This window comes from Sus scrofa, chromosome 17 (assembly GCF_054392235.1).
Source record: "Sus scrofa isolate SSC_HxYL_T2T_F1_AM1 chromosome 17, Sscrofa_HxYL_maternal_Yorkshire_Landrace_v2.0, whole genome shotgun sequence".
Classification (NCBI taxonomy): domain Eukaryota; kingdom Metazoa; phylum Chordata; class Mammalia; order Artiodactyla; family Suidae; genus Sus; species Sus scrofa.
In genome coordinates, this window is record NC_139399.1 from 67,630,921 (window position 1) to 67,658,816 (window position 27,896).

The 27,896-nt window shown below is 37.8% G+C and overlaps 1 protein-coding gene and 1 long non-coding RNA gene across 18 annotated transcripts in view; one reads left to right on the plus strand and one right to left on the minus strand.

Annotated features, from left to right (window-relative positions):
* The window catches only part of SYCP2 (synaptonemal complex protein 2), an 85,742-nt gene that overhangs the window by 22,532 nt on the left and 35,314 nt on the right, over positions 1–27,896 (minus strand). For 6 of the 17 annotated variants that reach the window (XM_085003151.1, XM_085003147.1, XM_085003145.1 and 3 more), the window contains 9 exons: positions 20,449–20,597; positions 19,192–19,266; positions 18,593–18,736; positions 15,271–15,370; positions 14,265–14,422; positions 12,444–12,510; positions 12,060–12,117; positions 11,034–11,167; positions 10,446–10,885 (listed from right to left, as the gene is read on the minus strand). In XM_085003151.1, the coding sequence (XP_084859277.1) occupies positions 10,446–10,885; positions 11,034–11,167; positions 12,060–12,117; positions 12,444–12,510; positions 14,265–14,422; positions 15,271–15,370; positions 18,593–18,736; positions 19,192–19,266; positions 20,449–20,597 (1,325 nt within the window). Of the gene's footprint in view, positions 1–1,225; positions 1,330–10,445; positions 10,886–11,033; positions 11,168–12,059; positions 12,118–12,443; positions 12,511–14,179; positions 14,423–15,270; positions 15,371–18,592; positions 18,737–19,191; positions 19,267–20,448; positions 20,598–27,896 lie in introns of those variants that run through there. The other 11 variants (XM_085003152.1, XM_085003153.1, XM_085003156.1 and 8 more) reach the window with 8 other exon arrangements.
* On the plus strand, positions 15,976–23,670 carry LOC146395413 (uncharacterized). Its single transcript, XR_014831974.1, has 2 exons — positions 15,976–16,111; positions 17,422–23,670. It is a non-coding gene; the product is annotated as an uncharacterized LOC146395413 (long non-coding RNA).

The following is a 27,896-nucleotide window of genomic DNA, read 5'->3' on the forward strand; positions in this document are numbered from 1 at the left end:
CCCAGCAAGTTATTCTGTGGTTAACGACAAAATGACTCTAAAGTTCACATGGAGAAGTAAGAGACCCTGAGTGGCCAAACAATATTAAAGGAGAATAAAGTTGGAGGATTGACCCTACTTTAAGACTTAATAAAAAGATATTAATAATCAATATAGTGTGGTATTGGTGAAGGAATAGACAAATAGAATGGAACAAAACAGAGAGCCCCAAAATAGGCCCACATAAATACATAAGAGCAAAGGCAATACAATGTTGAAAAGTTGGTCTTCTCAACAAATGGTGTTGGTGAGCTCCCGCTGTGGCACAAGGGGATCCCTGGCCTGGAAGCTCCATATACTGTGGGGCAGCCAAAAATGATCTAAAAAAAAAAAAAGCTAAAAAAACCAAATGGTGTCACAACATCACCGTGCCCTGCCCAGATCTTTCACCCTTCACAACAATTACCTCAAAATGGATAATAGACCTACATGTAAAATGCAAACTATAAAACTAATATAAAATTTAGGTAAACTTGAGTTTGGCAATGCATTTTTACATACAACACCAAAAGCACCATCAATGAAAGAAAAAAATTGCTAAGAATTCATTCATTAGGAGTTCCCGTCGTGGCGCAGTGGTTAACGAATCCAACTAGGAACCATGAGGTTGCGGGTTCGGTCCCTGCCCTTGCTCAGTGGGTTGACGATCCAGCGTTGCCGTGAGCTGTGGTGTAGGTTGCAGACGTGGCTCGGATCCCGCGTTGCTGTGGCTCTGGCGTAGGCTGGCGGCTACAGCTCCGATTCAACCCCTAGCCTGGGAACCTCCATATGCCGCGGGAGCGGCCCAAGAAATGGCAAAAAGACAAAAAAAAAAAAAAAAAAAAAAAAAGAATTCATTCGTTAAAATTAAACATTTCTGGAGTTCCCATTGTGGCACAGTGGAAATGAATCCGACTAGGAACCATGAGGTTGTGGGTTCGATCCCTGGCCTCGCTCAGTGGGTTAAGGACCTGGTGTTGCAGGAGCTGTGGTATAGGTTGCAGACACGGCTTGGATCTGGCATTGCGTGGCTGTGGCACAGGCTGGCAGCTACAGCTCTGATTTAGACCCCTAGCCTGGGAACCTCCATATGCTGCGGGGGTGGCCTTAAAGAAAAGACCAAAAAAAAAAAAAAAAAAAAGTAAACAATAATATACTTAATGCCCCAGAGCGGTTCATTTAAACATGGTTAAAATGGAGTTCCTACTGCGGCACAACAGGATCGGCAGCATCTCTGAAGTGCTGGGATGCACGTCTGATCTTGGCACAATGGGTTAAGGATCCAACGTTGCTGCAGCTGGGGCAAAGGAACTTCATATGCCACGAGGTGACCAAAAAAGAAAAAAAAAGAAAAAAAAATTTAAATTTCTGCTCTGCAAAAGATACTGTTTAGAGAATGAAAAGAAAGGATACAGATTGGGAGAAAACATATGCAAAATACATATCTGATAAAGAACTCATATCCAAAACACACAAAGAATGGTTGAAACTCAACAATTAGAAAACAACCCAATTAAAAATTGGGCAAAAGATCTGAACAGACAATTCACCAAAGAAGATATACATATGGTAAATAAAAACATGAAAAGATGCTCAACACCATCTGTCATTTGGGAATTGCAAATTAAAACAGCAATGAGATACCACCAAGCATCCCTAAGAATGGCTAAAATCCAAAACACCGACAACACCAAATACTGGAAAGGATAGCAGATCAATAGGAACTCTCCCATTCATTGCTACTGAAATGGAAAAATGGTGCAGACACTTTTTCCACTTTTGGAAGACAGGCAGTTTCTTTTCTTTTTTTTTTTTTTTTTGCCTTTTCTAGGCCCGCTCCCGCAGCATATGGAAGTTCCCAGAATTGGAGCTGTAGCCGCTGGCCTATGCCAGAGCCACAGCAACTTGGGATCTGAGCAGAGTCTTCGACCCACACCACAGCTCATGGCAACGCCGGATCCTTAACCCACTGAGCAAGGCCAGGGACCGAACCCGCAACCTCATGGTTCCTAGCAGGATTCGTTAACCACTGCACCAAGATGGGAACTCCCGAAGACAGGCAGTTTCTTACAAAACTAAAAATACTCTTATCATATGACCCTGCTCCTTGGTATTTTCCCAAATGAGTTGAAAGTTTATGTCCACACAAAACCTGCACACGAATGTTTTTGGAGGCATTATTCATAACTGTCGAAACAGGGAAACACCAAGATGTCCTTACTGATGGATGAACAAATATTGGTACATCCATACAATGAACTCAGCGTTTTTTAAAAAAAAAAAAAAAAAAAGGTAGTTCCCGTTGAGGCTCAGCAGATTATGAATCTGACTAATATCTATGAAGATGTGGGTTCGATCCCTGGCCTTGCTCAGTGGCTTAAGGATCTAGTGTTGCCATGAGCTCTGGTGTAACTCACAGACATGGCTTGGATTTGGTGTTGCTGTGGCTGTGGCACAGGCCAGCAGCTGCAGCTCCAACTTGACCCCTAGCCTGGGAACTTTCATATGCCACAGGTGTGCCCCTAAAAAGAAAAAAAAAAAGCTATTGAGCCATGAAAACACATGGAGGAACAGTCAATGCACACTGCTAAGGGAAAAAAGCCAATCTGAAAAGACTGCATGTATGATTCCAACTTTATGGCATTCTAGAAAAGGCAAAACCATGGAGATAGTAAAAGATCAGTGACAGCCAGGAGTTTGGCAGAGGAGGAGGAAGTAAAGGAGGGATGGAGCACAGGGGAATCTGGGGGTGGTGAAACTAATATGCATGATATTGTAAGGGTGGATACCTGTTATACATCTGTCAAAACACAGCAGAAAGAGGGATCTAAAATGTAACTATGGAATAGAGTTAATATGTCACAGGGGCTCATCATTTTATTCGGAACAAATGCAGCACTAATGTAAGATGTTAATGACAGGGGAAACTGGGATGATGGAAAGGGGTATATGGGAACTCTCTGGGTAGCTGTAGACCTCAAAGTGCTTTTGAAAAATTCTATTACTTTTTTTAATGGAAAGACTGCAAAGTAGGAATTATTATCTGCATAGCTTTAAATAATTTGGTTAAAAGAAAACTTGATGACACTCTTAAAGATATGAGTTCTCTTGATTTTAGCTTTTCTTTTTTTCTGGGAATCAGGCATATGAGGTTTTTAAAATTAGGACAAAAACAACAAATAAAACCTGACATAAAATTTACTTTTTAACCATTTTTAAGTTCATATATATATTTATTTTTTGGTCTTTTTTTTTTTCTAGGGCCACTTCCCGCAGCATGTGGAGGTTCCCAGGCCAGGGGTCTGATCAGAACCGCAGCCGCTGGCCTATGCCAGAGCCACAGCAACTCGGGATCCGAGCCACGTCTGCGACCTACACCACAGCTCATGGCAATGCCGGATCCTTTATCCACTGAGCAAGGCCAGGGACCGAACCCACAACCTCATGGTTCCTAGTTGGATTCGTTAACCACTGCGCCACGATGACAGGAACTCCCAAGATCATATGTTTTTATTTATGATAGATAATAAGTTATTACTTCTTATCCCTTCTTTTTTTTTTTTTTTTTTTTTTTGTCTTTGTTGCTATTTCTTGGGCTGCTCCCGCGGCATATGGAGGTTCCCAGGCTAGGGGTCGAATCAGAGCTGCAGCCACCAGCCTACGCCAGAGCCACAGCAACGCGGGATCCGAGCCGCGTCTGCAACCTACACCACAGCTCACGGCAACGCCGGATCATTAACCCACTGAGCAAGGGCAGGGACCGAACCCGCAACCTCATGGTTCCTAGTTGGATTCGTTAACCACTGCGCCACGACGACAGGAACTCCCAAGATCATATGTTTTTATTTATGATAGATAATAAGTTATTACTTCTTATCCCTTCTTGAGATTACCAGAACAAAAAGATTACCAGAAGAAAGGGAGGGTATACTTGCCTTGATAAAAACAAACCTCCCTTAAAACAGTGTATCATTAAGAACTTAGACATAACTGGAGTCAATGTGGAAAATCTGTACCTGTGAAACACAAAGGTCCTATTTCTCTTGATTTATCCAGTGATCAGAAAGACAGGACCAGGATTTCCTGTTGTGGCTCAGCAGTAATGACCCCAACCAGTATCCATGAGGATGCAGGTTTGATCCTTGACCCCTCTCAGTGAGTTAAGGATCTGGTATTGCTGTGAGCTTCAATGTAGGTCACGGACGCGGCTTGGATCTGGTGTGGCTGTGGCTCAGGCCAGCAGCTGCAGCTCTGATTTGACCCTTAGCCTGGGAACTTCCATATGCCACAAATGTGGCCCTAAAAAAAAGACCAAAAAAAAAAAAAAAAAAAAAAAAAAAAAAAAGACAGGAAGACAAGACCAGACAGATGACTAGCTTAGAGGAGAGTGATCCATGAATGAGAGTGGCAGGAAATCCTGCATAATAAAAAAGGGAGTCACACTATTAAAAGAGTGAAAAGAACTTCCGAATACAGGAAGTTGATTTAAAAAAAATCAGAGCACAGCTTAGAAAAGATGATTAAGAGTCTGTGCTCTCATGAAGAAATGATGGCTAGATGAGAAAAATTCTGTAGAATGATTCTAAATTCCAAAGAAAACAGTTTAAAATTAAAATCGAAGGGCAGATCAGCATTCAGACAAAAACAATGTTACTTCCACTGGATCTGAAGGAACTAAATAGCAGTTTAAGCCTAGAATAAAGAATAGTACACTAAAAACCAAGAAAAAAGTGACCCAACAGGATCTGCTTAAAAAAGAAAGTTGCAAAATTAGGAAGAAAAGGTAAATTGCAGGTTAAAAACAAAGAGTAAGTAGCCTGGTCAAGATAAACGAAATAATGTCTACATACAAGTGAAAAATTACCTATTAAATATTTTACTTGCACACTAAGATGCTCCAATATATGAACATTTTCACTGCCTCCTAGGTGTTAAGAAGACGACAAATGAAAATGAAGGCCTGTGAAACCTGGATCTTCTAGGGCATAGAGAAAAGGGACTGCATTATTGCCAGTGGATATGTATTTTATAAGATTTTCATTTTTTCCATTATAGAGTGTTCTGTCAATTTCTACTCTACAGGAAAATGACCCAGTCATACATATATAATACATTCTTTTTCTCTCATTATTCTCCATCACATTTCGTCACAAGTGACCAGACATAGTTGCCCTTGTTATGCAGCAGGATCCCATTGCCTATCCATTCCAAAGGCAAGAGTTTGCATCTATTAAGCCCAAATTCCCAGTCCCTCCTAGTCCCTCCCCCTCCCTATGGGCAACCATAGTCTGTTCTCCAAGTCCATGATTTTCTTTTCTGTGGAAAGGTTAATTTGTGCCATACATTAGATTCCAGATACAAATGAAGTCATACGGTGTTTGTCTTTTTCTGACTTACTTCACTCAGTATGAAAGTATCTAGTTCCATCCATATTGCTGCAAATGGCATTATTTTGTTCTTTTTATGGCTGAGTAGTCGTCCATTGTGTATATATACATCTTCTTAGTCTGTCGATGGACATTTAAGTTGTTTCCATGTCTTGGCTGTTGTGAATAGCGCTGCAATGAACATAGGGGTATATGTATCTTGTTCAAGGGAAGTTTTGTCCAGACATATGCCCAAGAGTGGGATTGCTGGGTCATGTGGTAGTTCTATATTTAGCTTTCCGAGGTACCTCCATACTGTTCTCCATAGTGGTTGTACCAATTTACATTCCCACCAACGTGCAGGAGGGTTCTCTTTTCTCCACGCCCTCTCCAGCATGTGTTATTTGTTGACTTGTTAATGATGGCCATTCTGACTAATGTGAGGTGGTATCTCGATGTAGTTTTGATTTGCATTTCTCAAATAATCAGTGATGTTGAGCATTTTTTCACGTGCCTGTTGGCCATCTGTATATCCTCTTCAGAGAAATGTCTGTTCAGGTCTTTTGCCCATTTTTCAATTGGATTGTTGGCTTTTTTGCTGTTGAGTTTATAAACTGTTTGTATATTTTAGAGATTAAGCCCTTGTCAGTTGCATCCTTTGAAACTATATTTTCTCCCATTCTGTAAGTTGTCTTGTTTTTTTTGTTTTTTTATGGTTTCCTTTGCTGTGCAAAAGCTTGTCAGTTTGATTAGGCCCCATTGCTTTTGTTTTCGCTTTTATTTCTGTTGCTTTGGGAGACTGACCTGAGAAAACATTTGTTAAGGTTGATATCAGAGGATGTTTTGCTTATGTTCTCTTCTGGGAGTTTGATGGTGTCTCGTCTTACATTTAAGTCTTTAAGCCATTTTGAGTTTGGTTTTTTTTTGTGTGTGCATGGTGTTAGGGTGTGTTCCAGTTTCACTGACTTACATGTGACTGTCCAGTTCTCCCAGCACCATTTGCTGAAAAGACTGTCTTTTAGCCATTTTATATTCTTGCCTCCTTTGTCGAAGATTAATTGACCATAGGTGTCTGGGTTTATTTCTGGGTTCTCTGTTCTGTTCCATTGGTCTGTATGTCTGTTTTGGTACCAGTACCACACTGTCTTGATGACTGTGGCTTTGTAATATTGCCTAAAGTCTGGGAGAGTGATGCCTCCTGCTTGGTTTTTGTTCTTGAGATTGCTGTGGCAATTCTGGATCTTTTGTGGTTCCATATAAATTTTCGGACTGTTTGTTCTAGTTCTGTGAAAAATGTCATGGGTAATTTGATAGGGATTGCACTGAATCTGTAGATTGCCTTGGGTAGTATGGCCATTTTTACAATATTAATTTTTCCAACTCAGGAGCATGGAATATCTTTCCATTTCTTTGCATCCTCTTTTATAGTTCTCAGCATGTAAGTCTTTCACCTTCCTGTCAGGTTTATTCCTAGGTATTTAATTTTGGGGGGTGTAATTTTAAAAGGCATTATATTTTTGTTTTCCTTCTCTGCTATTTCATTGTTAGTATACAGAAATGTGACTGATTTCTGAATGTTAATCTTATATCCTGCTACTTGGCTGAATTTGTTGATCAGTTTGAGTAGTTTTTGTGTGGCGTCCTTAGGGTTTCCTATGTATAGTATCATGTCATCTGCACACAGTGACACTTTTACCTCTTCTCTTCCAATTTGGATACCTTTTGTTTCTTTTGTTTGTTGATTGCTGTGGCTAGGACTTTCAATACATGTTGAATAAAAGTGGTGAGGTGGGCATCCTTGTCTAGTTCCAGATTTTCGTGGGTAGGCTTTCAGCTTTTCTCCATTGAGTAGTATATTTGCTCTGGGTTTGTCATAAACAGCTTCTGTTATATTAAGGTATGTGCCCTCTATACCCACTTTGGTAAAAGTTTTGATCATGAATGGATGTTGGGCTTGGTCGGATGCTTTTTCTGCATCTACTGAGATGATCATGTGGTTTTTGACTTTTCTTTTGTTAATGTGGTGTATGACATTGATTGATTTGCGTACGTTGAACCGTCCTTGTGAACCTGGGCTGAATCCCACTTGGTCGTGGTGTGTGATCTTTCTTCTATGTTGTTGGATTCAGTTGGCTAAAATTTTGTTGAGAATTTTTGAGTCTATATTCATCAGAGATATTGGCATATCATCTTCTTTTTGGGGAGTATCTTTGTCTGGTTTTGGTATTAGGGTGATGGTGGCTTCAGAGAGTCCTTGGGAGTGCTCCTCCTCCTTCAACCTTTCAGAAAAATTCAAGAAAGATGGGTTATAAGTTCTTTGTATATTTGGCAGAATTCGCCTGTGAAGCCATCTGGTCCTGGACTTTTGTTTATAGGGAATGTTTTTATTACATACTCTGTTTCAGTTCTAACGATCAGTCTATTCAATTGATTTCTTCTTGATTCAGTTTTGGCGGGCTGTATGCCTCTACAAAGTTGTCCATTTCTTCCAGGTTGTCAAATTGGTTGGCATATAATTGTTCATCGTATTCTCTTATGGTGTTTTGTATCTCTGCAGTATCTGTTGAGTTTTCTGCCTTTTGATTTCTTGTTTTCTTTGATTTCTTTCTCTCTTTGGTGAGTCTGGCCAGAGCTTTGTCAATTGTTTACCCTTTCAAAGAACCAGCTCTTGGTTTTATCGATTTTTTCGATTGTTTCTTGAATCTCTATTTTGTGATTTCCTTCCTTCTGCTGATTTGGGTTTTGTTTGTTCTTTTTCTAATTCTTTTTAGGTGGTAAGTTAAGTTGTTGATTTGAGATTTTTCTTCTTTTCTGAGGAAGGCCTGTATTGCAATGAACTTCCCTCTAAGCACCACTTTTGTGGCATCCCATAGATTTTGAATGGTTCTGTTTTCTTTATCATCTCTCTGGAGGTATTTTTTAATTTCCCTTTTTATTTCCTCTTTGACCCACTGGTTTTTTAGTAGCATGTTATTTAGTTTTCATGTAGTCAGTTTTTTCTCATATCTTGTCCTGCGGTTGATTTCTAGCTTCATGCCATTGTGGTCAGAGAAGATACCTGAAATGATCTCTAGACTCTTAAGTTTGTTGGTTAGTTTTGTGGCCCAGTATGTGGTCAATCTTTGAGTATGTTCCATGTGCACTTGAAAAGATGTACATTATGATTATTTTGGATGTAATGACCTGAATATGTCTATTGTGCCACTTAGGATCTTTGTTGCTTTATTGATTTTCTCTGCAGAGGATCTGTCCATTGACGTGAGTGGGGTATTAAAGTCTCCTACTCTTAATTATATTCCCATCAATTTCTCCTTTTATATCTGTTAGTATTTGTTGTATGTACCTGGGTGCTCCTACGTTAGGGGCATATATATTGACAATCCTAATACCCTATTCTTGAATGGATCCTTTTATCATTAAATGCTGTCCTTCTTTGTCTTTATGGCCTTTGTTTTAAAGTCTATTTTGTCTGATATGAGTTTTGCAACTTCTGCTTTCCTGTCTTTCCCATTGGCATGAAATATCTTTTCCCATCTCCTCACTTTCAATTTATATTGTGTCCTGTGCCCTAAGGTGAGTCTCTTGTAGACAGCATATTGTAGGCCCTTGCTTTTTTATCCAATCTGCCACACTATGTCTTTTGATGAAGCATTCAGTCCATTGACATTTAAGGTAATTATTGATAAATGCGTATTTACTGCCATTCGAAACCTTGTTTTCCAGTTGATTCTATGTTTCTCTTTTGTTCCTTTCTTTTTTTGGTTGGATGATTTCCTTGGAAATGTACTCTGATTAGAAAAATCTTAATCTGCATCTTGATAACAATGACCAAAGAAACCACTTACAGTAACTGCCTCAAAAAGTAAACTTTTCAAAGTATCGGGCAGACTTGCTAAAACTGTCCTGGAGATGTTCTACACATGATTCACCTGAAGAAGAAAGTGAAGACTTCAATGGGGACAAACAATAGTTACAACAGAAGATAAGTCTCCTTCACTCCACTTTCATCTTTTCTTGAAAAGCTTTGTCAACTTTAAGGCAATAATTCAAGAAATGTTTCAGAGGCTACTATGTGCAAAGCTGTGCTAGGCCATGAAGGAAAACAAATGTTGAATAAAAGAGTCTTTACACCCTAATAGGTTAAAATGGGGAAAAACACAAAATAACCATTTATTAACAAGAAAGGTAAGCACATAAGACAGGCACAGATAGTTCTATATGCATGTTCAAAAGAACCTGAGGGACATTAGTGGGAGAGACCCAACCCTAGGAGACAAGGAACTATAAGGTTCACTCTTGCTATACCTATTTACATACCTGCTATGCACCAGCAGGCACAGGGGTTCTGTCAGGGCTGGGACTGGAAAGAGGTCAGAAAGGGGTTCAGGAGGCACTCACTCTCAGAGTTGAAGCTGAATTAAAGAAGAGGGTATTGCTAATAGTTACCAGTGGTGAGAGGGAAAAGGAGAGGGGCAAGATAAGAGTACAGTATTAAGAGATATAGGAGTTTCTGTTGTGTTCAGTGGAAATAAATCTAACTAGTAACCATGAGGATGCAGATTCAATCCCTGGCCTTGCTCAGTGGATTAAGGATCTGGCGTTGCTGTGAGCTGTGGTGTAGGTTACAGGTACAGGTTGGGTCTGGCATTGCTGTGGCTGTGGTGTAGGCTGGCAGCTGCAGCTCTGATTCAACGCTTAGAGTGGGAACCTCCACATGCCATCGATGTGGCCCTAAAAAAGACCAAACCAAAAAAAAAAAAAAAAAGAGAGAGAGAGAGATACAAACCGCTATGTATAAAACAGATAAGCAACAAACATAAGTTGTACAGCACAGAGAAATACAGCCATTATTTTGTAATAACTTTAAGTGGAATATAATCTATAAAAATCACTGCATTACACACCTGAAACTAATGCAATTTGTAAATCAACTATACTTCAATTAAAAAAAAAACTCAGGGCATTACAAATACTGAATTCACAGCAATTAATCAAGCTTCACTTTTTGTTATTAAGTAGGATATTATGAGTATGAAGAAATAAAACACATTGAAAGCTCACCATTTCTTTTTGTTTCAAATCCCAGGAATTAAGTTCAGACGTCAATCTTTTCCCTGATTTTCTATGACTTTTTGTATTTTTTCTAGGAGAAGGGCTTTTATCACAAATAGCAGTATTCACATCTTTTGACAACGTGTACTTCTTCCTATAGATCACAGATTCTTCAACTGTCTTATTTAGGAGTACTGATTTAAAAGTAGTTTCAGATTCAATACGCCAATCATTCTGCTTGGTATTTTCAGTATTTTTCTCCTCTGAATGTTTAGAATGATCTAGTTGTTGTTGTTTGTTTCTTTTGCAAGCTTCTGCTTCTGCTTTATCTATTTTGTTATGCTGCATTAGTTCTTTCCCATACTGCACCTTACTCGTTTCCTCAGAATTATCATCAGACATTGAAGAGGATGATTTTTTTTTAGTAAGGTTTTTGTTGATAATAATATCTAGTGGGAAAATGAGAAATTAATCCTTATTAAATTTATAAACTGATCATATTTAAAATTTGTTAAAACCAAAATATTTGTTCAGACATTTCAGAAACGAGTATTTCCCTGAACCCTTGTTTTATATACAGAGAAAACTATGTTTCACCTTGATTAAATGTGTCTTCTGATGAAGAACTTGCTCTTAGGTTATTACACAGCTTAATATTTGTTACAGGTGTCCAACATGCCCATTTGGAGTGCATTTTATTTCCACAGATATTGTCTAAAATACCAGGTAACCTGGAAAATAAATTCATTTGCTTATTTCAAAACATCACTAGCCTATGACTCTAAGACCTTGATTTTATTAGTCAATGTTTATTGACAGAAATTTGTTAAGTATGAAGATATTTTCTTAAGTCATGATGAAAGCTGAAATTTCCTATATAATTGTTCAGATTGAAGAATATTACAAAAAAGTTCCATTATTGCTACAATTTTGTATCTACTTAAGGCATGTGGAAGTTCCAGGCTAGGGGTCAAATTGGAGCTGCAGCTGCCAGCCTATGCCACAGCCATAGCAATGCCAGATCCAAGGTGTGCCTGCAACTTACACCACAGTTCACCACAACACAGGATCATTAACCCACTGAGCAAGGCCAGGAACCAAACCCACATCCTCATGGATACTAGCTGGATTCTTAACCTGCTGGGCCACAACGGGAACTCCAGTATCTACCTAATTATACCTCACATATCTTACATGTGTATTTTTTATGGCCATACCCATGGCATGTGGAAGTTCCCAGGCCAGGGGTAGAATCCAAACTGTAGCTGCAGCAATACCAGATCCTTTACCCCTCTGAGTTGGGCTGAGGTTTGAATCTACACTACTGCGGCCACCTCAGCCCCTGCAGTTGGATTCTTAACCCACTGCACTACAGCAGGAACTACTTACAAGTGTATTTAAACTCATATTCATATTTTATTATTTAAAAAATCTTATTCATTTTAAGCTTCTCAATGTGAATACAGTTATGTTGGTTGATATGGAAAAAACATATAGGCTACTTTACCATTGTGCTATCATAATAATACTTGAAAATTATTAATTCTAAAACCAATACTACATTCTAAGTCTATTAAGACCTCTTCCTTTAAATTTTGATTTGATGGGTTTTCTCATACTTACACAGGTTTATCTATTTTTCCCACTGCCTGTGAATCAGGAACTATCTCCTGGAGTTCATCTAAATAAAAAAAAAATTACAGTATTTTCATTTTTTCATGCAGTTGGCAGGGTGAAATGGAAGCCAGTATAGAACTTGATCAATGTTCACATACTGGAATGGAGAGATTGATCTCATCTTCCCCATCCCTGACCCAAACTTTTTGGGAACAAAGGCTACTATTATATTTCCTTGTAACTACTAAGTTTTTTGCATAAAGCTAAATATATTCATTATAAATCTTTTTTTAAAATAAATGAAAGCTAGTGGGATTAAAGGCAAGTATAAAGACAAGTATATGAATATATTTTACAAGAATGACTAAAATTAAACCAAAAAGTACTTACTAAAATTTTGGTTTGGGTATTCAATGTCCTTATTTTCTGCCTTTTCTATAACTTTAGTTTTGATATGCTATAAATACAGGAGAAATTTCAATATAAGTTTTAATTAAGGAATTACACAAAAGCAACTTTTAAAAGTCAGAGTATTAAAGTTTAAAACTTTTAAAATTTGCCTTATTAAAAGTTAGATAGCATTTCTATTTATTTCATAAGTATTATGCCCATTCTAGAATACTGCATATCCTAAAACACAAGAAAGTAACTTTCATTGCAGATGAGGCAAAAGATCCTACAAATTGTCTGTTCTCAGCCACAGCTAGAGGAGTAATTCACTTTTCATCTCAAGAATTTCTAGAACATCCATGGCACATCTCCTATTGGTACTGCTCTCACAGCCTGCATACATTCTGCCTCTTCACTAACATACACTGGAATTGGAAATTATCAAGTGTCAAATGATTTGATAAAGTTTTGGCCATTGCACAGGTTAACTTCTTGACTATAGCAAGCTTCCCTCTTTCCATATCCACAGATACACACTAGCCCAGATCAAACGAAAATTTGCCGTCACTACTGGGAAAACATACCCTCTAGCTAAAATATCTTGCTTCATCCTGCATGTCTTCCCTGCTTACTCCAGCCAGTGGTCCTTTACACTGGGAGGGGAGCAGTAGGAAAATGCACAGGTGTAATTTTGCTTGTCACAGTGACCGAAGGGTTCTCCTGACGATGAGTAAGCACAGGCCTAGGACACTCATCCTTTCATATTCAGAACCATATGCTACACAACTGAAGAACAGTGCCCCCTATTAAGAAACACTCTGAACCACTACTTTTTTTCCCTAGTATCTTCAACTCTTGACCCCTTTAATGTTTCTGCCACATATCCATTAAAATTTTTTAAATCTACCATCTATTCTTCTTTACTATAACACCAAGGCTGCTCAACTTTTTGGAAGAAATTACATATGTTTCTTAACTAACGCCATAATAAAATTCATGGTCTTAACTCTGAACTGGGCCCTAACATTGCCTAATGCTTGTACTTATTCTCAGCCTTTTCCATTATCTCTTATCAGTTACTCCAAATCTTTGTGTGTCACTGAGCCTCTACTTCAAGGATCCGTATCCAAGAGAAGTTCGCCATCCTCACAGTTCAGAGAAAGCAAAAGCTATTAGGTGTTCCTCATCTACAAACTTCTCTGTATTTTGGATTACCGATTTCTCCATGATACATTATCCATTCCCTGCCCTGTGCCCGCTTCAACTACCTAGAATGAATGAATGCCCTTCTTGATGTCCATCTGACTAAGGGCCTATACTGACTCTTTAAAAATCAATTCACTCTCCATCTTCTAAAAGAGCATCTCCTTATCTTCACCCTCCCCACTCTGGGGTTAGGCACCTGTCCCTGTCCTAGATTTCTATTGCATCCTATAATCTGAGAACACTTATACAATATTATATTAACTTATTAGTTTGTCTAATTCTCATGGTAGACTTTGAGATACTTAAAGACAGATTCCATTAGTATAAAAAAACCCTAATTTTTATAATAAACTAAAGAATGATGGCAAGACCATTTCTCTTACCAAACACATAAATCAGTTACATTAAGTGAATATTTCTAAATTTTATTGTTAGCACAGTAAATGAGTGATAAGACCTTACTTTCAAGTGCAATAAATGATATTTAAATTTTTTAAAAACACAATACTTTAAAAAAGTGAGACACTCACTGCTTGCAAAAGAAGTTAGTTCAATATGTATTTCTACAATAACTTGATAAAATTTTATTTAAAAATGCTTTCAAAGTAAAGTTACTTTGTCTGTATTATCTTCTCTATTTCTTTCTTCACATGGTCTAGATTTAAGTGATACAGCATTATCCACTCCATTTTCCGATGTTTTAGAAAAACCAGGTTTTTCCATAGAACTTGTCATTTGCAGTGGTGGTTTAATTCTTCCTCTTTGTGGTGTTGCTAAAAAAGAGGACAAAAGACTGCTGTTTTTGTAGGATTTTAAAAAACTGTATGTTGTTATTACTGTGGTACTTTTTAGCTGATGAAGGGTAAAAAAAGGAGGTTCTAGGATGGGTCTGAGGTTTCTAGCTCAAATGAGTTAAGTGGACATGGATGTTATTTACCAAGGTAAGAAATGGAGAAAAACTGCCAGGGAGAGTTGAAAGATGAATTTATTTTGGACCTGCCAGGTTTGAGGAGTTCGTCAAACATTAGATAATTTCCCTGTAGGCAACTAGATTTTGGGAGCAGAAGGTCATTATTAAATTGTCATAAAGATTAAATAAGATGTGTTTATAGCAGCTAATAGTATCAAATTACTTTAAATTTTTTATTTATCTTACTATGTACAGGCACGGTCTCAATATTTCACAATATTTGTATTGAATGAATAACTTCTATTTAATTCTTTAAACAATTCGATGAAGTAGACACTTTAGTTCCATTTCATAGAAAGGATAAACTGGTTCTAAACTTAGCTAGAGGATAATCTGTACCAGGGACACACCTGGAGTGGGCAAACAAGCCTAAGAAGGCCGACTAATTTAACGTTTTGTCCACTATGTTGTGCTGATTCCCACTTAAACTATAATAAATCACTAATGCTTGATATTAATATTTTGAATAATGTTTATGTGTCAATATCCATTAAACCTCTCTTAGAAGACATTTGTGGTTCATATTTTATCAATTTTTAGATCCTCAATTTATCCTCTAGGTAAATTATGTCCAGAATATTTCTGAGTTTTAAAAATGCCTGCTTTAAATAACAATACTAGTTAGAAGTCTTTTAAGACTATAAAGCTTACATGTGTTGATTAAAAGTATTGGACTCCTCACAGTGTATCTCTCTGCACCAGGAACAATCATTGATGCTTCAGACATTTTTCTTTTGCTAGGAGTAATTATCTTAAACCATGAGGAAAAGCCACAGTAAACATATATTTTCTTTTGAAATTAAACATCCTACTACTTTATTCCTAACATTTTACATTAACTACACATAAAAGATATATAAATAGCATGATATCCAGAAATCTGTGTTTTAGGCTGACTAGAAGATAAATCTGTGTTTTATCCTAATGTTTGGTTCTGAATAGATAGCCAAAACAGTTAAGGAGTGTTGTTTCAAAGAATATTTACAGAATAGCCAGATTAGAAATACAGTACCTTTAAAGATTAGCTGAAAATATTTTATTGATTATCTAGTTAACTAATAGTAAATGGCTCACAATTTACTATTCTATTTCATAAGGATGATGTCTGCAACACCTATTTACATAAACGTTTGAGAAAGCTCTTATAATGTTAAACATTCTTCAAAACTTTCACACATTAAAAAGCTGTATTAATATTTTGTGAAGACTAAATCGCCTTTGGAGTAAAAAGCCGTTATAAGAATTCAGAGACTCAACGGCACACAAACTAGTGTTCCCAAAACGATTCGCATTTTCTAACTTTAGCCTAGAATGACTGATAAGAGCAACAGAAATAGATAAGCAGAGCCAGAGACTGTTGGGGCCAGAAGTTCCAGAGGGTGACACAGAAAGGAGTACATGATGACGAACTGTAAAGAGGCAGAAGTGAGCTGTTTTTAAAAAAGCAACTGCCCTTGAGAAAGAGAAACAATACTGATGGAGTTTTGCACAGGTATGTTTATGAGGCATGGAGGAAGAGGTGGGAAAGGATAGAAGAAAAGTGAATTCTAAGATTAACCAGAAAATAAGCTACTGAACCAGCAGAGTCTTCTTACAGGAGTTACAGTTCCTAGTGGTGCATAATGAATGTGATCCAAAAGTTACCTATTCATATAAATGCTTCAGTTAATCCTCATGAAAACACAGTGGGTATTTAACAATAGTGCTTAACATCTTTTCCAGATTTTGTGTTACGATTCAAAAGGTTTAAGGTGGGTGGTGTCTAAGAATTAAATAAGGACTCAAGTTATGATTCTGATATAAAGACACAAAACCATGGCTTTTATAATCTAATCATCTGAGGGAATTATAAAACGACACTTTTAACTTTAGGAAGGACACAGACCAAAGGGAAAAATAGTAACACAATGAATGGAAGAGCTTATGACAGTTATAGTTGTCTACAGGTGAGAGATGAGTAAAAGCTAAAATAATTAGGAAGAGCTCCATTAAGAAAATGAAAATGAGGAGTTTTTTGGGGGCACAGTGCATTAGGGATTCGGCTTTGTCACTGCAATGGCTAGGGTCGCTGCTGTGGCACAGGTTTGATCCCTGGCCTGGGAAATTTCCATACGCTGCAGATGTGGCAGAAAAAAAAAAGAATATGAAAATGAATGAAGATTTACAAATGGAAGTACACTTTAGATAAGTTAAAAGAAAAGGCACAAATACAAATACCGTGAATGAAGGCACAGAGACAAGAATGAGCATGACATAAAAGAGAGACAGTAAAGCAGCTGACCATACTTAAGTGCAGGGTATTTTGACAGAGTAAAATTAAATCACGGGAGATTTCCAAACTAAGTCAAAATTTAGATTCAATGGGATAAACCCAGAAATCACAAGGCTGAGTGGAGGACACTGGTGTTAAGAAAAATCAGTGGTACACCACACCGGGCAGCTTACAGAATGAAGCAATAGTATCAAAAACACTATTAGGAGGTTACCATGCAACACAGGTGTGCCAGAATGAGTAGTGGCAGAGGGAGTAAGGAGGAAAGGGTGTAAGAGGTACCAGGAACAATCACTAGCACCTTGGTTCTAGTTGTGAGGGGAGAAGAGGCTGGGATTGAGAACATAATCAGAAAAATTAACAGTAACATTCCCGAAGTATGGAGGCAGATGCAAATTTGAGGCAAAAGGGGCTTTAGGAAAGGGCATGAAGAGACATACAAAAGGAAATATTGAAAGAGTAAGTAGAGATGTAGCTATAGAAGTTTGAAGTGAGGTCTGGTATATTTTAAGAGCTTAAATTATCCACAGGAGGAAAGCTCCCTAAGGAGGAAGCACAGAGATGTCCAGAGGATTGGGTATCAAGCTTTTAGAGCAAATCTACATTTAGAAGGTGGCGAGAGAAAGCATCTCTGATGTAGCAACAGGTAAGAAGAGAATTAAAATGCTGATATAGAAGACAAAGGATAGGACATTAAAAGAGAACTGTCAGCAATGTCAAGTGTCACAGTAAGATGCAGAGAAGACCGCTAAGAAATGGCTCTATCAAGAGTTCCCGTCGTGGCTCGGTGGTTAATGAATCTGACTAGGAACCATGAGGCTGAGGGTTCGATCCCTGGCCTTGCTCAGTGGGTTAAGGATCCGGCGTTGCCGTGAGCTGTGGTGTAGGTTGCAGATGCGGCTTGGATCCAGCGTTGCTGTGGCTCTGGTGTAGGCCGGCGGCTACAGCGCCGATTGGACCCCTAGCCTGGGAATCTCTATGTGCCTCGGGAGTGGCCCAAGAAATGGCAAAAAGACAAAAAAAAAAAAAAAAAAAAAGAAATGCTTCTATCAGATGTGGCCTGGAGGAGGAGTTCCCGTGGTGGCTCAGCAGTTATCGAACCCAACTAGTATCCATGAAGATGTGCGTTCGACCCCTGGCCCCACTCAGTGGGTTGAGGATCCAGTATTGCTGTGACCTGTGGTGTAGGTCGCAGATGCGGCTCAGATCTGGTGTGGCTGTGGCTGTGGCGAAGGCCGGTAGCTACAACTCTGATTGGACCCCTAGCCTGGGAACCTCCATATGCTGCAGGTGCAGCCCTAGAAAAACCAAAAAAAAAAAAAAAAAGAAAAAATGTGGCCTGGAGGAGATACTCCATGGAACAGGCAGAGGAGGAAAAAGAACCTAATACTTTGCTTTCGTTCCTCATGCAGATCAACGCAACATTACGTTATCAATTTTTATTCTACAAAAAGTGGTGGTTACTGTCCTTTCCTATACATCTCTAATTTGAAATTTACACGTGTGCAGTACACCTTGCCTTAAACCCTTAACCCTTATACATAAACACAATTTGCTGAAACACTCTATTTTGTTAGCGTTTGTAAAAGGCAGAGGGAATATCATGAAATGTTATGGACAAATTCTAGATTTTTGTAATTATATATATCAATGATTTGACCTATGTTGTTTTATAAATGACTATTCTGACACCATATATACCTCGGGCTGACCATGTTTTCTGTCCCCTTTATTACTGTTTTTGATATGTTTTGGAGGTTTAACAAATTCCTCTTGAGGGTTAGCTTTTTCTTTCAAAGTAGAAAGTTCTTCAACTGGTGAAATTTGACTTTCTGGGACTAGAATCTGTTGGAAAAGAAGGAAAAAGTGCTTAAAACTGCAAACCATAGAAAGTTTCCAAAAATCACTGAATGTCTTAAAAAAGCACTCATTCATCTCACACTCATAAAGGTTTATAATTCTTTTATCTATGCACTGTTACAAAAGTGACCCAACAAAAAGCACTCACTTTTTCAAATATAATTAGACATAAAATAGGCCTCGGCATTAGTGGGAGAACACATATTTCTAATTTTTTAAGCTAACAAAACGGTATTAATTAATAATGATCTACCTTCTGCACTGAAATGAATTATTATTAACAACCTGTTTAAAAAGTCACACACATCTTATTGAGGCACCATTTCAAGACAATTTAGATTTTAGACATTCACCTTCCCAGATGAACTTTATTACTATGCTATCGTTATTTAGGGTTAAACTTAGCCCAGCGATAAACATCAAGTAAGTCAGACACATACCTGGGATCCACTTGCATCGAAAAGTATATGCACAGATGTTTTGGCAACTGAAATACCTTGTTTTCGGGAAAATTCCTAAAATTAAATTAAAGGGATGTCATTTTCCTCCCAGTTCTTCCCATTTTAATGCAATTATTTCCTGTATCTGCTTCCTTCCAAAACTGCCCAATGTTACCAAAGCATTATTATTTATGTCTATAAAGACTTCTCTCAGAACACATCAATGACTCCCCAGTAACCACAGTCTTAGCCTGCCGTTCTGCATTTTCCTAAGTGTTCCTCACAAGCATATTACCTGCTATTCTTCACCACAAATTTTTTAACTGCTACAGACGAACATGTCCTCAACCTATCCATGAGTTGAAACCTAGTTCCCAAGAATGGCATTAGGAAGGGAGGCCTTTGGAGGTTGCTTAGATCGTAAGGGCAGAGTCCTTGGGATTGGTGCCTTTATAAAAGAGACCCCAGAAAACTCGCTCACCCATTGAACCATTTAAGGACACAGTGAAAAAATGGCCATCAAGGAAGTAGGAAATGGGCCCTCACCAGACATTGAATCTGCTGGCATCCTGATCTGATTCCCAACCTCCAGAACTCTGAGAAATAAATATTTGTTGTTTAAGGCACCCAGTCTATAGTATTTTTGTTTAGTAGCCTGAACAAACTAAGACATGCACCATTCAAGCTTGTCAACAGAACGTTTCCCCAAACATAACATGAACTGCACTTTAATTCCCAGTTAATATCTGATTCATAATGTCTTTCACAATCCTGAAAAGCATCTTATCTAAATTTCATTCATAACTTTAAGGCCATTTCAAGGCCCATTTCCACAGCCTTTCTTTCATATCTGACTCTTAATGAGCATTCTCTTTCTTCAACTTCTATACTTCATATTCCATATGCCACTTAATTACTTTTTCTGAGGCATATTCCTTAATTTGCACAATGTTTAATATCTTGAAAACAAGGCTTTGTCTCATCTCACTTTTTAAACACATGGTAGAAATTCATTAAATGTTTTGAGTGTCTGCCCCTAATTTTGCCATCTGAGATTCTTTCTAATAGGCATCTCAAAGGGCATGGCTAACAATGTGATGGCCATTCCACAATACAAATTTAAAGGACTAAAAATCTACATGTTACTTTAAGAACTGTAGGGAGAAAAAAAAAATCAGTGAAACTTACAGCTCCAAGTAACTGAAAGGTTCCTGAATTATGAAAAAAAAAATGTTTATTAAGAAGAGTTTAACTTACCCTGTATTTATTTGCACCAAATATTTTTTGTGTCACATTAGTGATCTCTAATGATGCATCAAAATACAAAAGCAATTCTTTCCCTTTTCGTTTACTAATTTTTACTGTATCTTTCAGAATTATAGTCAGGAGCTTCTTCGAGTCTCTCACTGCATACAAAGAAACCACACTGATTAGTTTATATTCATTTCTATGACATCACTCTATAGGTATACTATAAATAAGTAAAGTATGCAGCATACCAATTAAAGTGACCTGAAATAAAATTAACTTGTAGAATTTAACAGTATTTAAATCAATCAATTTCGGTACTACTTAAGTAAACAAGTCAGTTTATTTTTCAAAGTCTCAGTTTCCTGATCTCTAAATTATAAGGTAGTACAATAACTAATGATCTAAAGCCCTGAATACATTCTAGACGATAATAGGTTTTTAATAAATATTCTTTGAACGCATCTCAGAAAACTATTAATTTAAAAGAGGCAAAGAGAAAACAACTTTAATTCTGTAAGTAACTATTTCTAGACACAAGCACCTATTCAAACATTTCTATTAAATCCACAGTGGTTACAGAAGTATTGAGAGTAAACAACCTTTGATAAAAACTTGAGTGCCAGGAAATTGTGAGCTAGGAAGGATACAGTGCTAATCCTCAATAAAATCACCAACCCAGTGAAAACTGTGGAATTCTCATTGTGGCTCAGTGGTACCAAACCTGACTAGAATACATGAGGACTTGGGTTCGATCCCTGGTTCTGCTCAGTGGGTTAAAGGATCCAGCGTTGCTGTGAGCTGTGGTGTAGGTCACAGACATGGCCTGGATCTGGCATTTCTGTGGCTCTGATTCGGCCCCTAGTCTAGGAAATTCCATATGCTGTGGGTATGGCCCTAAAATAAATAAATGCAATATTTGCTTCACTGCTTAAATGACCCTCATATTAGAATTCAGAATTATCACCTTGCTGAATGTTTTGTATCTATTTGTACAAACTATTCTCCACATGTATAATGACTATCTATGTAAGAATTTATTGATACTTGTTATATTTTATTGCTGAATTTGTTGAAATTTTTGATATTTGCTTTGACTGCCTAGACTATATCATGGTTTGCTTTTTAGTTGGAATATTACTGAGATGCCAGATCTATTTTGCTGCTTGCTATAAAATTCAAGTATTTATAGGAGTTCCTGTCATGGCTCAGCGGGGCAAGAACCTGACTAGTATCCATAAGGATGCAGGTTTGATCCATGGCCTCACTCAGTGAGTTAAGAATCTGACATTGCCATGAGTTGATGTGTGGGTTGCAGATACAGCTCAGATCCCATGCTGCTGTGGCTGTGGTGTAGGCCAGAGGCTTAGCTCCAAATCCACCCCTCGCCTGGGAACTTCTATATACTACAGGTGGGGTCCTTAAGAAAAAAAGAGAAAAAAATTCAAGTATTTAGATGTCAACATATATGGATTTTATATGTTACCTAGACATTTCTGTAGGATTCCAGTATACTATACTTATATGAATATAATAACATGCTTTCTTCTGCAAAGCCATTCAAAAAGAACTTAAAAATTGTGTGTGTGGAGTTCCCGTTGTGGCTCAGTGGTTAACGAATCTGACTAGGAACCATGAGGTTGTGGGTTCAATCCCTGGCCTTGCTCAGTGGGTTGAGGATCCAGTGTTGCCGTGAGCTGTGGTGTAGGTTGCAGACGTGGCTCGGATCCTGCACTGCTGTGGCTCTGGTATAGGCCAGCAGCTACAGCTCCAATTCGACCCCTAGCCTGGGGACCTCCATACGCCACGAGAGCAGCCCAAGAAAATGGCAAAAAGACAAAAAAAAAAAAAAAATTGTGTGTGCAGCCTTTATTTTATACATTACTATAAACGAACATAAAAAAGTCTCACCAGGGAGTTCCCGTCGTGGCACAGCGGAAACAAATCTGACTAGGAACCATGAGGCTGCGGGTTCAATCCCTGGCCTCGCTCAGTGGGTTAAGGATCCAGTGTTGCCATAAGCTGTGGTATAGGTCGCAGATGTGGCTCAGATCTGGTGTTGCTGTGGCTGTGGTGTAGGCTGGTGGCTGTAGCTTAGATTAGACCCCTAGCCTGGGAACCTCCATATGCGACAGGTGTGGCCCTAAAATGCAAAAACAGAAAACAAACAAAAAAGTCTAACCACACTCTAGCATGCTGCTGCCTCCCATTTCCATAATCTGCAACTGTAGACATTCTTTTTCACTAGAAATACTGCTTGATCTCCAGACTCTACACTTTTTTTTTTTTTAACTTCCATGAGTTTTGGTCACATAAAAATTCAGATCTCACATGCTCCACACAGACTAGAACACTCCTTTATTACAAAGGGTACAAATGAATGGTCAGATGGAGAGAGGAGAGTGCAAAGTCTGGAAGGGTCCTGAACACAGGAGACCCTGTCCCTATGGAGTCTGGAGTGCACTACCAAGGGTTAGTATAAGAACTCAAGTGTTTGGAGTTCCCATTGTGGCTCAGTGGTTAACGAATCCAACTAGGAACCATGGGATTGCAGGTTCGATCCCTGGCCTTGCTCAGTGGGTTGGGGATCTGGCGTTGCCGTGAGCTGTGGTGTGGGTTGCAGATGTGGCTCAGATCCTGCATTGCTGTGGCTCTGGCATAGGCCAGTGGCTACAGCTCTGACTTGATCCCTAGCTGGGGACTTCCATATGCTGCAGGAGCAGCCCAAGAAATGGCAAAAAGACAAAAACAAACAAACAAACAAACAAATCCCAACAACTGAGGTGTGTGTACTGATGTTAATACAAAAGAGTCAACTATTATCTTGACATCTGAAATTTCAGTGGAAATTTTGGAGGAGTGCAAGGTAAAACAGAATGTAGAACAGGAATGAATAACAGAAGTAAAGAGTTAATAAAAACTATTATCTCAAAAATGACTATGAATGGAAAAAGAAATAAACCACAGGAGAGGACCCTATGTTAAATGAAATCATACTGTATGATTCCACTTGAAATAGTCAATTTCATAGAAGAAAAGCTAGAATGGTAGTTACCAGAGGCTGAGTAGAAGGGGGCAAGGGGCACTGCTTAATGAGCATAGAGTTTCAAATTCTCAAGATGACAAAAGTTCTATTTCACAATAATGTGAATATATATTTAACACTATTGAACTATATACTTAAAAATGGTTAAGATGGTAAATTTTATATGATTTTTACCGCAATAAAAATAAGAGAAACTGAGTAAGGATGTATATGGAAACTTCATGTACTATTTTATCAAGTTTTTATAATCAAAAACTATTCTAAAATTAATAATTTAGCTTTAGAAAAAGACCCAAATCAAATTCCCAGAGATGAAAAATATAATGCCTGAGATAATCATTGCATAGGATAGGATTGGAAGCAGATTAGGCCCTACAGAAGAAAATATTAATTAGCAGTAAAACACAGCAATATAAAACTATTCAAATGAAAAGAGAGTGGAAATAAAAGTATAGGGTGTAGGGTGGAGAACCCAGAGAATCAGTGAGTTGTGGGAGAACTTCACATGTGTAATCAGAGCCTCCAGAGGGGAGGAGAAAAAAACAGCAGAAAAAAATCTCAAGAACAATGGATAAAAACTTTCGAAGTGGAGTACCCGCCATGGTGTAGTGGGTTAAGAGTCTACAGAGGGTACAGAGGTGCAGGTTTGATCCCTGGCCCAATACAGTAGGTTAAAGGATCCAGCACTGCCTAGCTGCGGCTCAGATTCAATCCCTGGCCCCAGGAACTTTCATATACTGCTGGTGCAGTCATAAAAAAAGTAAACAAACAAACAAAAAAACCTGTAGAAGCAAGCAGTTCAACGAACCCCAAGAACAAACAACATGAAGAAAATTATACTAAAAGCACCATAATCATACTAATGAGCAGAAAAATTTTAAAAGCAGCCGGGGAAAAAAGACTTTTAATAAAAAGGAGCAAATGTGAAAACGACAGACTTCTCATCAGAAATAACGCAAACAAAGAGACAATAGAGTAAAATCTTTAAACTGAAAGAAAAAGAATAGGCAATCTAGAATTCTATATGTATCAAAAACACTTTTCAAAAATAAAGACAAGCTAACAATTTTATGACATGAAAAAGGTGCAAGTGCAAGAACTCATTACCAGAATATTTGCATTAAAAGAAATATTGGAGAAGTAACTCAGGCAGAAGAAAAATAGTACCAGATGAAAATCTGGGTCTATATAAATGAAGCCACAACACTGGAAATGGTAAATATAAAATACTTAAAAAATCTCTTTAAAAGCTAACTGGCTGCATAAAGAAAAATATTATTACAGCATATTATGAAGTCTTTGACACATGCAGAGACAAAAGTAATTTTTAGTACTATTGACAGCAATGCCACAAAGGTCAGGAAACCAAAGTGGAATATATTATTATTACTATTAGGTTCTTATACTATTCATAAAGAGGTATAATATTATTTGTACACACTATTGAATTAAATATGTATAAAATAAACCCTAAATCAACCACTAAAAAAGTGAGAATAAAGCCAACAAAAGAAATGCAATGAAACCACTGAAAATGAACTCATACAAAAGAAGAAAAAGATGGGAATTCCCATTGTGGCTCAGTGAGTTAAGGACCTGACATTGTCTTTGTGAGGATGTGGGTTTGAACCCTGGCCTCATTCAGTAGGTTAAGGATCTGGTGTTGCCTCAAGCTGTGGTATAGGTGGCAGATGTCACTGCGATCTGGTGTTGTAGGCCTCAGCTGCAGTTCCAGTTCTACCCCTAGCTTGGGAACTTGCATATGCTACAGGTGTAGCTGTTAAAAAAAAAAAAAAAAAAAAAGAGGGAGTTCCCATCATGGCGCAGTGGTTAACGAACCCGACTAGGAACCATGAGGTTGCGGGTTCGGTCCCTGCCCTTGCTCAGTGGGTTAACGATCCGGCGTTGCCGTGAGCTGTGGTGTAGGTTGCAGACGCGGCTCGGATCCCGCGTTGCTGTGGCTCTGGCGTAGGCCGGTGGCTACAGCTCTGATTCGACCCCTAGCCTGGGAACCTCCATATGCCGCAGGAGCGGCCCAAGAAATAGCAACAACAACAACAACAAAAAGACAAAAGACAAAAAAAAAAAAAAAAAGAGAAAAAGAAAAAAAATGGCAGATGGAACAGCAGGTAGAAAAAAACAAAAACCAGATGATAAATTTAATGTAGATTAATAGTCACAATAAAAACCACAATTACAAGGCCAAGACTGTCAAATTATATTTAAAAAACAACACCCAGTATCTGATGACTATAAGAAATCTGCTTTAAATATACAGACACAAATGACTTAAAAACAATGAAAAGTTTTGTCATGCTATAATTAATCAACAGAAATCCTGAAAGAGTATGTAAATACTACATAAAGTATATTACAGAGCAAAGAATATTACCATAGGAAAAACAGTCATTTCATAAAGATAAAGGGGTCAATTTATGAAGAAAATACCACTAAAGGTTTATACGACTAATAATAGAAATTCAAAACGTCTGAAGTAAAAAATGATAAAACTGAAAAGAATAGGAAAAAATCACAATTACAGTGGTGACTTAATACCCCTCTCTCAATAACTGATAGAACAAGTAGGGAAACAATCTGGGAAGATATATGACTCTAACAACACTCCTGACCCAACCCTCAACCCAACAGCAGAATACACATTCCTTTCAAGTGCACACAAAACCAATTACCTAGACAAACTATATTCTGGGTCATAAGATAAGCATCATATATGTAAAAGGATTCTCAAATCATACAACATACTCTCTGATAACAATAAAATTAAGTTAGAAATTAGTAACAGGAAGATATCCCTGAAATCCCAAGCATGTAGAAATTAAATAAAATACTTTTAAATAAATCTGTGTGTCAAGGAAGAAATCAAAAGAGAAATTTAAGAATCAAGTTAATGAAAATGGAAACACAACACACTGTAATTTGTAGGATGCTGCTAAGGGAGAGTACTTAGGGGGAGAATTTAAAGCACTAAAAGGCTACATTAGACAAGGAAAAAAAAGGAGTTCCCATCGTGGCTCAGCAGAAATGAATACAACCACCATCCATGAGGATGCAGTTTCAATCCCTGGCTTGTGCAGTGGGTTAAGGATCTGGGGTTGCCATGAGCTGTGGTGTAGGTAGCAGATGCGGCTCGGATCTGGAGTTTCTGTGGCTGTAGGCCGGCAGCCACAACTCCAATTCGACCCCTAGCCTAGGAACTTCCATATGCCATGAGTGTGGCCTTAAAAAGACGGGGTGGGGGGGTCTCAGATCAATGACTTCAGCTTCCAACCTGAAATGCTAGAAATGGGAAAGCAAATTAAAACTAAAGTAAGCTGAAGAAAAGAAATAACATTAAGAATACAGATCAATTAAATTGAAAATAAGAAAACAAAAATAGAGAACAATCAGTGAAACCAAAGGCTGGTTCTTTGAAAATATCAATAAATTTGGTATACCTCTCATCAAACTGACTAGGAAAAGTAGCTAAGACAGGAGGCCAACACTACAGAATCTACAGACAGTAAAAAGATAATAAGGGGCCATTATAAACCACTTTATTCCAATAAATTTGACAACATGGATGAAATGGATAGATTTCTTGAAAGACAAAGATTACCAAAGTTTACTCAAGGAAAAAAAATAGGTAACCTGAAAAACAATTTATCTATTAATAAACTGAATTTGTAGTTAAGAGCCTTCAGCAAAGAAAAGTAAAAGTCTGAGCCCACATTGCTTCATTTGGTAAATACTACCAAGCACTTACAGAAGATACAATACCAACTTTACACACACTCTTAGAGAAAAATTAAAGACTATGGATTACTTGCCAATTAATTCTATAAGGCTAAGAATTCCTTGACTCTGAAACTTGAAGAAAAAAAAAAAAAGACATACATTATAAGAAAACAAAAGAGCTTCTAGAACATGAAATACCAAGTTGCCTAACTATATTTCACAAATCATTTCCAATGATATATTGTTGCGAGACATGTTTCTACAGTATTTTCTTAGCCTCTTTGCTTCTATTTTCTATGCTGAAAATTCCATCTTGTTCTGCTTTACTTTATCCCGTATTCCTGCTTGAAAAACAGTGGCAGTGCTGGTATATGACTTAAGCTTAAAATCAAAGAAGATGTAAAGAAATGGAAAGATATTCCATCTTCCTGGATTGGGAAAATCAGTATTGTAAAAATGGCCATACTACCCAAAGCAATCTACAGATTCAATGCAATCCCTATCAGATTAACCATGACATTTTTCACAGAACTAGAACAAACAATCCAAACATTTATATGGAACAACAAAAGACCCAGAATCGCCAAAGCAGTCCTGAGAAACAAAACCAAGCAGGAGGCATAACTCTCCCAGACTTCAGGAAATACTACAAAGCCACAGTCATCAAAACAGTGTG